The sequence below is a fragment of the Dunckerocampus dactyliophorus genome, chromosome 17 (genome assembly GCF_027744805.1).
Source record: "Dunckerocampus dactyliophorus isolate RoL2022-P2 chromosome 17, RoL_Ddac_1.1, whole genome shotgun sequence".
NCBI classification, from domain to species: domain Eukaryota; kingdom Metazoa; phylum Chordata; class Actinopteri; order Syngnathiformes; family Syngnathidae; genus Dunckerocampus; species Dunckerocampus dactyliophorus.
Window position 1 is genome coordinate 21,944,952 of NC_072835.1, and position 12,433 is coordinate 21,957,384.

Sequence of the window (12,433 nt, forward strand, 5' to 3'; positions counted from 1 at the left end):
CAGAATGTGGAATGTGTGTGAGACAGAGGTTGAAAGGGGGATGCACTTATACCCTGCAATGGCGATCAATCAAGATGAGAATACAGATACGTTACATTTCTCACTTTCAGGCTAATAATGAACTCTTTGTGGATATAAGAGGACTCGCCAATGGGCTTTTCAAGCATCTTTGTGTTGTTCCAGGTAACATCTCTATGCAACAAATCATGCATGGCATTTGTGCAATGAGTGTGTTCAACACTTCTGTTTTGTATTTGATTATGTCATTTAAACATTGTCTGAATATCCACACATTTTTTAGGGTTATTTAAGATTTATTTGTTCAAAACTGCCTGGATGGCGAGGAGACCTGGCCAAGTCTTGGACCTGGCATTTAAAGGGAAAGTTGAGGGGTAATTATAGAGTAGTGAGTCCAGTGCACGCAAAGAGACATGACATTTTGAGAATAGTTATATTGCTGAAAACTGTTTCTGCAAGGTTTGGGTGAACCCTCCTCTGTCCCTCCTCTTTGTGTGTGGGACAGCCTAAGAGAAATTACCGTCAAACGCATTACGATATAAGAGAAGAACGTCTCAGAAGTCGGATGAGAGGGGGACTCAACAGCGAGCAGTACTGAGGTAAGGAAGAAAAAGATTTGGACTTTTGTTATGATTGAAACTGATGCAGTAATGAAAGTCACATTTTGTAGTTACTGTTGTTTTTGGGCTTCTACTGTAGGTCCAACAGGAACAACTGAGAACTGAACTACCTGGTCAACAGGTCCAGGATTTGGACTGTAAGGTGATTTCCAAAACAGCACCAACATTAAGCGGCTAAGCCTCAAGAGGAGGCCCAGAGCGGCCGTCGGCGATGCGGAAAAAGCACAAAGTGGCATTTCATCCAGCCAGTGGCCTTCTGCAGAGTCCCTGTCATCGTCATCGAGCAGCGATGACACAAGGCTGCTGGGAATGTCTTCTGCTCCCAAGGGCCGACCTCCTCTTCCTCCACCTCATGGATCCACCACAGATAAAAATCAGTCCAGGAATGATGGAGCTCCTGCTGCTAGAGTGCCTTCTTTGCAAAAACAGAACCCTGTGTTGGAGCAACAACACCTCAACCTGGAGCAGGAGTTAGCAAGCCATCTTCAGCCTGGTTCCCGTCGCCGACTGGCCAGCTTCGGAGGAGTGAGCTCCCCTGGCTCTCTTTCTCGCTTCACTGGTCTGAGTGCTTATAGTGACACCAACATTGATAGCAAACTTTCCAGCGCAGGCAGCGATATGTATGGACACCTTGGCTCCTCCCTGGGCAGCAGAGGCAGTACAGGATGCCTCCAGCTGAGCCCGCAGAGCTCCGGAAGAAGTACCCCGGTGACGAGCCCCTTGCAGCTGCAGAATGTCCGGGATCAGATGGTGGTGGCTCTGCAGAAGCTGAGGGAGTTGGAGGAACAGGTGAAGATCATTCCTCTCCTCAAGGTGAAGATCTCAGTTCTTCAGGAGGAGAAGAGGCAGTTGGCCTCTCAACTCAAGAACCAGAATAAGGACACAGAGACGAGTACCGACGAAGGGTTTTTCACCAAAGAGAAGCGGAACTGCTATGACTTCAGCGACCAAGAAGATGAGATGCTGGCACTCGAAAGAGCCATCAAGAGCGGACATTTCCCAGCATGGCAAGGAACAAGCCACTTGAATGATGATGGCGATACTGCTCAGGAAGCCACAAAGGACAACAAATATAAATCCATTGCAGCACATAGCACGGAACTGGAAGCAGAGGTGGAATCCCAACAACAAATAATTGGCACCTTAAAAGAGAAGATCTGTCACTTGGAGGCCGACTTGAAAGAATCTGCTCTCCAGGCAGAGATGAGTCGTCTCAAACTGGAGCTTCAAGCTGCAGAAGCCAGAAACCGAGCGGATAAAGCCTCCTCCGCCCACCCGCCGACAACTAGCAGCAGCACCCAAGCCGGGCCCGACACCAACAGCCAGGGGGTGGGCAACCACATCGAGCTAAGAGACGCCAGCACAGGAGACGTGATACAGTTGAAGAACATCGCTGTGTCGTGTTGTGGGCCCGACTTGAAGAACGTCGGCGCTGGACCCGATCTACCCATGAGCCACTGGGAGGTCAGAGAGCGAGTGGAAACCAGGGAGAAGGGTGCAGGAGTCCACATTTTGACAAGCTCTCAAGGAGTCGGGGTGGAGGTGAAGGTCTGTGATGCAGGAAGCAACACAGAAGCTCCATGGGAGAATCTGCAGCCTAAGAATCTAAAGTCAGTCGCATGTGGAGAGTGTTCTGTGAACGTGATCATCCGTGAAGCAAAGATCATGGTTTCTAAAGGTGTGGCCACAGATACAGTCAAAGGGGTCTCTCTTGGACTCACGCTGTCAACGCAGACGTCTCAGCGCAGCAACACCTCACTCAGCTCTGTGTCTCGCTTCACTAACACGAGACATGCCTTCAACGTGGACTCCAGCACCAACACTGTCCTCAAAAGCCAGCACAAGCACACCAACACCTCGAAGGCGCCCACCACGAGAACAGTGTCAGTTGGCAGCAGGCTCAAAGACACCAAGGGCATCCCAAAGACGCGCACAGTCGGGGTGGGAACAAGCCCCCTGGAAGAACATACGCATAAACAAAATACTCGTGACATCGGCATTGGGTTTACTAGCATTTACGAAAACTTCCTGGTTGGACTTAAAACCCAAAACATGGCGTCTGGACCGTCCCATCTGCCTGACCCAGTCAAGACAAGGAGTATTGGCGTAGGGGAGGGGAGGATACGTGATCTGTCAGGTCCAAACAGCCAACAGGTTGCATCGTCCCAGAGTAATTCAGACCTGGACAATTCCATAGAAAAGACGCCAAGAGTCATCAATGAGCGTGGCGGTCCTCTGACTGAGGGAAGGTTGGTTCACCAGAACAACAAGCAGGGTCTCACCAGCTCAATACTATCATGCAATAACAAAGGTGGAGTACTTGGAGGTGAAGAAGTCCATCCATTTGACTCAGGTAAACCACTCGTCACACTCCATGCTATAACTCTTCTTCTCCTGAAGCGCTGCACACAAAAGCGTGAAAATGTGCCTGTGTCTCTTCAAAACACTTAACTGTAACTTTAGGGTGTTTAACCCAATCACAGCCAAATTCTGTACGCACCTTTACGGGACTGACAAGCACATGTGTCTTAAATTTCAGCAACATTGGTTGAAAAACATGGCCGCCATCAAGCAAAACATCTTTGCAAGGACATGTGTAGCCAGGAATTGGCCATAAGTCATTGAGCATTTGTCTAATGATGACAACACTGAGGATATCTGTTACATGCATGCTAGCTTGTCCCATAGGACAACAACCCATGTTATTTACGATCATATGAAATCGATCCATCCTCTTTCTTTGCCACAGGCAACAGAGAAAGTCAACTCCCACCTAAACTGCAGGCTGATTCCTATAATTACGACAAATCCAGTCCAGGAATCTGTCCGCAGGGCGGTTACGACTCAGAGGTGAAAAGAATGATACAGCTGTTAGAGCAACAAACATCGTCTACTATGAGAGGTAAACATTCATATTTGTGTTGTTAGGTATTATTATTAAACTCAGTCTATTAAGCTCAGTGTATTTTCAGTCTAATAGCTTTTCATAGAAGGCCTTCTTGACACACACACACACACACACACACACACACACACTCACATAGCACAACTAGAGCTGCACAACACCATGGAAAAATATATTACAAAATACTATTACACTTTTGGATTCAGTCTCTCAGCTCAGTGCATTGTCAGTCTAATAGCTCCTGATAGAAAACAGCTGTAATTGTCCTACAATTACAGCTGTTTTGTCCATTTCTGCAATTAAGTCAAAATATCTTGCATCCTTTTATTTTGCAGTATGTGGCCCTTGGTGGAAAAAGTTTGGCCACGCTGCTGATGGCAGTCGGCTAGCTCAGTAACATTGTCTGGTACACCACTGTTTTGCTGTGTCTCGGTGAAAATGATGACATTGTAGTCAGTGGCGGAGCTACAGGGTGCCCAGGGGTGGCACCCCTTGGCCACCACACAGCTGGGGGACAGTTTTGACAAACGCGGCTCTGTGATGCTGAACATTAGTTCATCCTAACCGCCGTTTCTGCTTGGACGCATTTCACTGCAGCACACACAACTTTCCGTGTGGAGGAGCTGTCAATAAAACCATGTGTTGCATAAACTGCAAGTGGTAGGTAAGTTTTCCATGATTACTTTGGTCAGTTCCCATCCAGTTTTCTCACTACGTTGACTTTGATTTAAACTCTAAAGCGTGATTCAGCACACAAATCTCTTAATAATGGAAGCTCTCTGTAGCAGCATGAGTGTGCATGTAAACCAAGAAGTGTAGAGATAAAACAGGAGTGCCGATCGGCATCCACTTCCGTATTATGCTCTACGCGGGTTTGGCCGTCATGATGGGGAGCAGAATCCAGAAACTAAGCATTGAAAACATGTCCTCACCACACTGCTCAGCTATTAATTAGCTCTATTAGATGGTCCAAAAACAGTGGCGGAGCTATGGGGTGGCCAGTGGTGGCCGTGGCCACCCCCAGGCACTCTTCGCCCACTCCACTGGCCATCTAGGCATTTCAGGTATCAACTTATTGCCACCCCTATGTGAGAAATGGTTTCACCATGGCTACCCCAATGAAAAATGTCTGGGTCTGCCAGTGGTTGCAGTCCAAAAGTCTCTTACTGTGGGTGATGTGGAGTCGTAACTACAAAAGACATTCTATGTAAAATGCTCAGCAGCAGCCGTGGGCACCGCCATGAGTGACGACAGTGTCAGAGTGATACAATCTTGATCGCATGACATTTTCACAGTTGAATCAGACTCCTCCGAATTTAATAGTCGACTACTAGAAATAGTACATTGTAGTGCCTTCTTTTGCCGGTGGAAATAGCGAGTAAGGCCGTGGTGAGCCAAGTAGATACTATGTAGTGGGAACGGGCTTTTGTTGTTTAAATGCACATGAGAGAGACGAGACTATCCACCGACTTCCTGTTTGCTGATTTGGAAATGCCAACAATATTATGTGGATGGTTGAACGCGTGTTTTATTGCAGTTTCACATGACATTTTTGGATACTTCTGAAGCTTGAGGTCCCGTATGTAAATACTGACCAACCACAGAAACATGAAATTATATTGTGTGCAGTAGGGTGTGTCTATTTTTAAATATGTCTCTGTTTGTGAGGGATAAATCCATTTTGTTGAAGGCTTGCAAAAAAAAAAAAAAAAAAAAGAAACACAATAAGCTTGGAGTGGTTGAAAATGCTGCCTTGCTGAAAGAGCATCTTGCTCATTCTCAGGCCTGAGCTAAAATTGCATTTCAGTTTTGGAGGAAGTGGCTGCCCCGGAGACACTCGCCACGTTTGGAATGTTATCTGGGTTTGGAAGTCGGCTTTGCCGCGTAGCAATTTGTGGTCCAGGGTTTAAAATTGAACGCCTTCGTCAGGAGAGGAGGAAGCGGTGCGAGTGGAAGCGCTCTCTTTTCTTTTCACAATGCACGTCTCTCGATTTGGAGGAAGAAGACGAAAACATCCAAGTCCTCGCACGAGTTTAAATGTGTTCTTTTGCACGCGAATGCTAAGAGTTCAAAGCGTTAAGCCAGGGGTGTCCAAATGTTTTTCCAGTGAGGTCCACAGTGAAAAACGAAAGGATGCAACTTTGCCACTTTGATTTTATTTTTTTGCTCTGTCCAGCCATTAGGGCAGATAGTATTGTTGATGTAAATGCCCTTACATGCTCAACAGATACAGATTTGATATTTTGTAGATATGTTAAGAAGTTACACATATTTCACAAAAAAACTACATCTCAGTTTTGTCATATAGGTAGAAAGGCCTCTTATTATGTGAACTTTGCTCTTTTTTCCCCCCATTTTTGCTATGTTTTTTCTTTTCAAATATTTCAATTTCTTAAATAATCTTGGTAAATTTTCTTTTTGTAATAATTTATTATTCCGAAATTTTTACTTTATTACCACGTTATAACTTTTTCCCCAAGATAATTTTTAAACTTTTGTTTGTTTCCCATATTACAACTTTTTCAAAAAACATTAATATTTTTTCTTTAATTTCCACTGTATGCTACTAAAATGACATTTTTCCTCATAACAAAGACTTTATTTTCATAAAATTGGCGACTTTTTTCTCTTAATATTTTGGCTTCATTCTTGTAAAATAACAGCTGTTTTCTCAATTTCTGCTGGGTTTAAAAAAAAGTTTTTCCAACAATGTCAGCTGTTTTCTTGTAAATTTTCTTATAATTATGACTTCATTCCCATATTTTGTTTCCGGAACCAAATTTTCAAAAAATTACGACTTTGTTGTTAGTTTGTTTCTCATAATATCATGACTTACACAAATAACATATTTTTCTTTCATTTCAACTCTATGCTGTTAAAAATAGTACAACTTTTTTCTCTTAATATTTTTACTTACTTTATTCTTGTAAAATTACAGCTGTTTTTTTACATTTCTTTTTTTTTCCCTCAACCCTTTCAACTTTAACATTATGACTCCACTCCCACATTTTGACTTCATCTCATAGCATAACTTTTTCTTCAGACAAATAAAAAAAATATTCCAACTTTGTTAGTTTCCATCACAACTTTTAAAAAAGTCTTTTTTTTTATATTTCAACTTTATGTTACTAAAATGACGTTATTTTTCTTGTTAGATTACTTTTTTTTAGTCTTAATATTTTGACTTTATTTGACTTATTTGACTTTTTTCTTTATTCTCATTTTTATTGTTGTTTTTTTTTGGGGGGGGGTTCTTGTTAAATTCTATTTTTAGAATATGCCACAGGCCAATAAAAAAAAGCAGCCGCTGGCCCCACTTTGGACACCCCTGCGTTAACCCATCACTTAAATGCTACTTGGCCGAATTTGTTTTGGGGGTGAAATGGTCTGGAAATGACACAAGAAAGTGTTTTCTTTCTGAATGGACCTCCAAATCATCTATCGTTCGTAGACGGATCTCAGTCGGGTGTTGTGCGCAAGGGAGTGAAGAAAGACGGTGACCAAAGCTGCAGCAACACCAGAAAAAACATGAGGTTTATGAAAGTGACCAGCGGGTATGTCGTCATCTTATACCTTACGATATGTTTTAAGCTTTTTATTGTATTAAACTCTTCTCTTTTGCCCAAAAAGACTGAACCCTGTGTCACCTGACAAGGAGGAAGCGGAGCGAGGGCTGATTAGGAAGTCTTCTCAGGATGTAACGCCAGCCAGACGTCTCAAAAGCGTCACCACCAAAGCAACCAAAGGGTCTACAAAATCACAAATCACCAAGAGGTAGTGTTGGCTTTGGGGTCTCCCATTTCAAGTCTCAACTCGCCTGTTTCATGTCTTTGTCCATCTTCAAACTGGATAGGTGCAAGTTCACTGAGAAGATGCTGTCCGCTTGCCAAGCCTTAAAGATGCACCTGAATGAGGGAAAACGTTTGCCCGGCAGGGAATTGGTGAGGTTATGGTCACAATATGTGCGCTGATGAGATAGGAACACTAATATTCAGCATTTAAACACAAATAGAATTGAGAAAAGTGTCCACAAAGTGCAGGGAAATGTACATTTTTGTACACTTTCTCTTTCAAGCGTATACTGTAATTACGTACAGTACATTGCATTCATTTCCATGTCACCATACTCGGTGAAATACAATACAATTAAAACACAACAGTTAAAAAAAAATAATAATTTTGACTTTTGTGTTATTATTTTTTACATACTATTGTTATTATTGGTTCTACTGCCTTAAAGTGAGGCATGTGGCTGTGGCTTACCATATATGGTTCTTTGCCCTATAAATCTGTACACAACTTTACAGTATATAAAAGGATAAAGGTGCATATGGAGGACTTTTTTTCCCATGCACTTTTCCAGTGACTTATGCATTTTGAAGGCCTCACGGTGGTCTAGTGTTTGGCATGTTGGCCACACAGTCAGGAGATCTGGAAGATCTGGGTTCGAATCTCCAATGGACATCTGTTGTTCTCCCTGTGCGTGGGTTTTCTCCGGGTACTCTGGTTTCCTCCCACATTCCAAACGTGCATGTTAGGTTAATTGGCCACTCCAAATTGTGCATAGGTATGAACGTAAGTGTGAATGGTTATATGTCTATATGTGCCCTGCAATTGGCTGGTAACCAGTACCGAAGTCTGCTGGGATAGGGCTGGGATTTTTTTTGGATTGATCTTAGTTTTCCAGTGACAACATTCAATCATCAGTATCTACAATGAGCATGCTTTCGCCTTGGGGGAGGTCTGTGCTGTTCCACTGAGGGCTGTGTTGTCATTCTCACAGCGTGAATGCCTGCAGACGGTCCAGCAGGAGTGGTTCTCTGTCTCCAGTCACAAGTTGGCCTCCGCCGAGTCCGTGGAAGACTACTTGTCCGGCTTCCGAGTCATTTCGCCCTCGCTGCTGCGACACGTGGCCAACATGGCTGACGGCAACGGAAACACAGCTCTGCACTACAGCGTGTCGCACTCCAACTTCAATGTGGTGCAGAAGTTGCTCGATGCCGGTACAGTAATGCACTTTTACTTTCATCTTAGATCAACTCAGGACAGGATCGTTTTTAATGAACATCTTGTTTTTTTGCAGACGTATGTGATGTAAATAAGCAAAACAAAGCGGGCTACACGCCCATCATGCTCGCCGCACTCGCTGCTGTGGACAAAGTGGAGGACATGAGCGTGGTGGAGCAGCTCTTCGACAGAGGAGACGTCAACGCCAAAGCCAGCCAGGTGAGACACTATTAGACCCTCCAACGCCTCTCTGACACATTGCTGATGGGTCCTCTCGTCTATTCTCACAACACAACAAAAAAAGAAATAGAAATATTCTGCAACCTTCTTTGTACCAAATTCTTACATTTCATTTAAATACACAAAGATCCATCCATTTTCTATACCGGTTCTCCTCATTAGGGTTGCGGGGGCATGCTGGAGCCTAATCCAGCTGACTTCAGGCGACAAGCGGGGTACACCCTGGACTGGTCGCCAGTCAATCGCATTTTATTTAACTAGACCACCAATTTTATTTTATTTATTTTACTTTATTTACTTTATTATAATTATTTTATATTATTGTATTTACATTTTTTATACCCTTTTGTACTGGATGAATGGAAAGGATGTCCTGAATTTTGAAATTTTGCTGCCCAGGCTGGTCAGACTGCTCTGATGCTGGCGGTGAGCCACGGCCGTGTGGACATGGTGCGGGCACTGCTGGCCCGCGGGGCCGAGGTGAACCTCCAGGACGACGAGGGCTCCACGGCGCTGATGTGCGCCAGCGAGCACGGCCATGCCGGCATGGTGAAGCTGCTGCTGGACCAGCCCGACTGTGACGCCATGCTGAAGGACAGTGTGAGTGATCCACATTGGATACAACTATGTTTGGATGGTTGTGTAAAAACCCAGGAAATATCCATTTACAAAAATGGATGCACAATAAACATGCCTTTGCATCCTTGTGTGAGGTCAGGATGAGAGCACAGCCTTGTCCATCGCTTTGGAGACGGGACATCACGACATTGCGGTGCTTCTCTATGCGCATACCAACTTCTCCAAAGGACACGCCGAGGTATGCGGCGGAATATCTTCTTTCAAAAAGATCTCCACAAAGTGTGCTGGCTCACTCGCTCTCTTTGTGTTGACAGGCTCATCAGTGTGGCAGGTCGTGAACCATCTCTGCTGAACGCATTCCCACCACAAAAATCTAACCAGTTTTCACTTAAAAATAACTAAGTCTTGCTAAATGTATGATGTCATTTCAAGAGAGCTAAATGCAGCATTTAAGTGAGTAGTTTATCTACTGTCAATTAGAGGGAGGCTCTCGTTATTTATTGTAACATGTTCAGTTTTAAACTTTAATAATGATTTGGAATGCATGGAAGGAGCTTATTTATGAACAAGTATATTGCACAACACAATAGAACGACAAGTGTAACACGTTTGCACACCGACAGCCAACTCAACATTTTTTAAGCGCATGCAGAGGTAGATTAAGCTGCCTGTAATAGTGTTAAGGAGGACTGACTGCTCAGACATAATTAATACAGCTCACTTTATTTCATTTTTACTTCCTTGGTAAAGCAGGTACATTGCACAACACAGCAGCAACAGAACCAATGTTGTAATAGCAGTAAGGAGCAAAATGCTCAGTCAGCACTAATTGCACCAATGAGTGGATCGTAAACAACAATACGGCAAGTGTAACATGCATGGCTTTCACACCAACAGCCCACCCAACATTTTTGAAGCGCATGCAGAGGTAGATAAAGCTGCTTGTTATAATGATGTGATAATGGTAATGAGGATTGACTGCTCAACCAGCATTAATACTGCTCATTTTATTCCATTTTTAACTTCCTTAGTGAAGCAGCTACATTGCACAACACAGCAGCAACAGAACCAATGTTGTAATCGTGGTCAGGAGTAAACTGCTCAGTCAGCATTAATAAGGCCATTGAGTTCATTGTAAACAACAGTACGGCAAGTGAAACACCAACAGCTGAGTAGCAACATTTTACAGCGCATGCAGAGGTAGATAAAGCCACTGGATGCCACTCACAATACTTCAAATGCAGCTACTGCCATCTTGGGGAGTTCTTTTTTTTTTTTTTGAAACTACATCAGGAGATAACCTACAGATGCAGTTGTTATTAGAGCTCCAATTACGGACGTTTGCTTTTGCAGACCACGCACTCGGCCCTGTAATTGAACCCATGGCCACACCACCCCTGTTCTAGCTCACAGCTAAGCTAAGCTAGCAACCGTTACATAACAATGCATCTAAAGTCTCTTGAGAACCAGGCTGCTTCTTGTGCTTTTTAGGGATGTGAAGTTAGTCTTGTTTGTTCACAACTGAAAAAAATACTGTATATTTTTAGTCATCGAGCGCTACCACGCCACTTTGCAGGAGTGGAAAAGGCCGCGTGTGTGTGCACGTGTCCTTCCATTGGGTGGCGCCCTGAAACGCGTTCATTACTGAGCGCCAGTGCACGTGAGAGCGCTCTATGAGCCATTTCCCCAGCAAGTGCAATCAAATAAAATGATACACAAGTGCCGCTGCCGCCGTCAATTTCCTGTTGCCATGGCAACAAGCGGCGGCTTTGAGTTCTCCTTGGGAACACATTGCTCGGATGACGTTATTACAGCGGTGCTGGCTAATCCTATTGGCACACTGCATTCCAACTTAATTAGAGGTTGTCTTCCAAACATCTGTCTTGTAGTCTATTTGTTTACTTCCAATAAACATCATAATGATTCAACATTAGTCTGTCTACTATCTGCATTTTCACCCATAGACTGGAGATGGCTGTTTGAAAGTGCTTTTAGTGCGTTTTTTGTGTGTGTAGCTTTAATGCTAATGAGCTGTGTTTGTCCACATGCCTCCCAAGAAGCGTTACCGTGTACTTTATCCACTTTTTACATGTACACTTACTCTGCACTTGTCCAACCTGACAGATGCCACATATCACATCCACACAAATGTTAGCAACACTAGCATAGCTGTGTGCGCTACAGTGCTAACATGACACTCACATTTTAACAGCAACATCATGCTCAGTTAGCATATTCACTAAAGACAAACTAAATAATCGAGCTTACAGCTCTCATGTCTGTAGGACATGTGGCGAAGTCTGCTTTTTTAGAATTTCTCATTTTTGGCGAGTCAGTGTTCCCTATCGTATGGAATCCCGCTTCTGCCACTGAATGGAAAAAACATATCCCAAATGTAAGTCAGACTTATGAAATAAAAAGTCTTAAATATGAGATAAAACATCTAAATTATGAGAATATGTCCTAATTATGAGATCAAAAGTCAAAATTACACGATCAGAAGTCTGAAAAATGAGATAAAACAAATCAAAATTATGAGAAAGTCATAATTATGAGATAAGAAAGACAAACTGATGAGGTAAAAAGTCAAAATTACAAAATGAAAAGTCATAATTATGAAATAAAAAGTCAATTACGAGAAAGTCATAATTATGAGATAGGAAAGCATTTTAGTAGCATTAAGTTGAAATATTAAAAGAAAGACGTTATTTATTTTCGTAATATTATGAAAAACAAGCAAAACAAGTATATTTGTCATTTTTGGGGAATTAGTTCTGTAAAAAGTCATTAGTTCCGAGAAAAAAAATAAATATTAAAAATAAGTCATAATTACGTAAAAAAGTTTACAAGAAGAAAGTTTAAATAGTTGGAAAATAATATTTTTTTTAAAACAGCTGTAATTTTACAAGATTTAAGGCAAAATATTCAAGAGAAAAAAAGTCATTCTTACGAGAAAAATAAAGTCGCAATTTTATGAGAATAAACTTAAGATATTAAGATGAAAAATAACTTCACTTTTAGTTGCATAGAGATGAAATCTTAAAGAAAAAAAAAGAATTTTCTA

General features: G+C 42.6%; 1 protein-coding gene across 1 annotated transcript; it reads left to right on the forward strand.

Moving 5' to 3' along the window:
- Window positions 1-336: 336 nt before the first annotated feature.
- Window positions 337-9,707, forward strand: LOC129170342 (KN motif and ankyrin repeat domain-containing protein 1-like). Its single transcript, XM_054757774.1, has 9 exons — window positions 337-392; window positions 797-2,887; window positions 7,174-7,317; window positions 7,397-7,484; window positions 8,327-8,546; window positions 8,627-8,769; window positions 9,190-9,390; window positions 9,509-9,607; window positions 9,684-9,707. Exons 1-9 carry the CDS (start codon window positions 337-339, stop codon window positions 9,705-9,707), a joined length of 3,066 nt encoding a protein of 1,021 aa, XP_054613749.1.
- Window positions 9,708-12,433: the final 2,726 nt, after the last annotated feature.

What these genes read in the sequence shown, in the direction of transcription:
- LOC129170342 (XM_054757774.1), top strand. Translation starts at nt 337, where the DNA reads ATGGCGAGGAGACCTGGCCAAGTCTTGGACCTGGCATTTAAAGGGAAA. An exon ending in GCAGAAGTTGCTCGATGCCG is followed by an intron (nt 8,547 to 8,626) that starts GTACAGTAATGC and finishes GTTTTTTTGCAG; the next exon opens with ACGTATGTGATGTAAATAAG. An exon ending in ACGCCATGCTGAAGGACAGT is followed by an intron (nt 9,391 to 9,508) that starts GTGAGTGATCCA and finishes GTGTGAGGTCAG; the next exon opens with GATGAGAGCACAGCCTTGTC.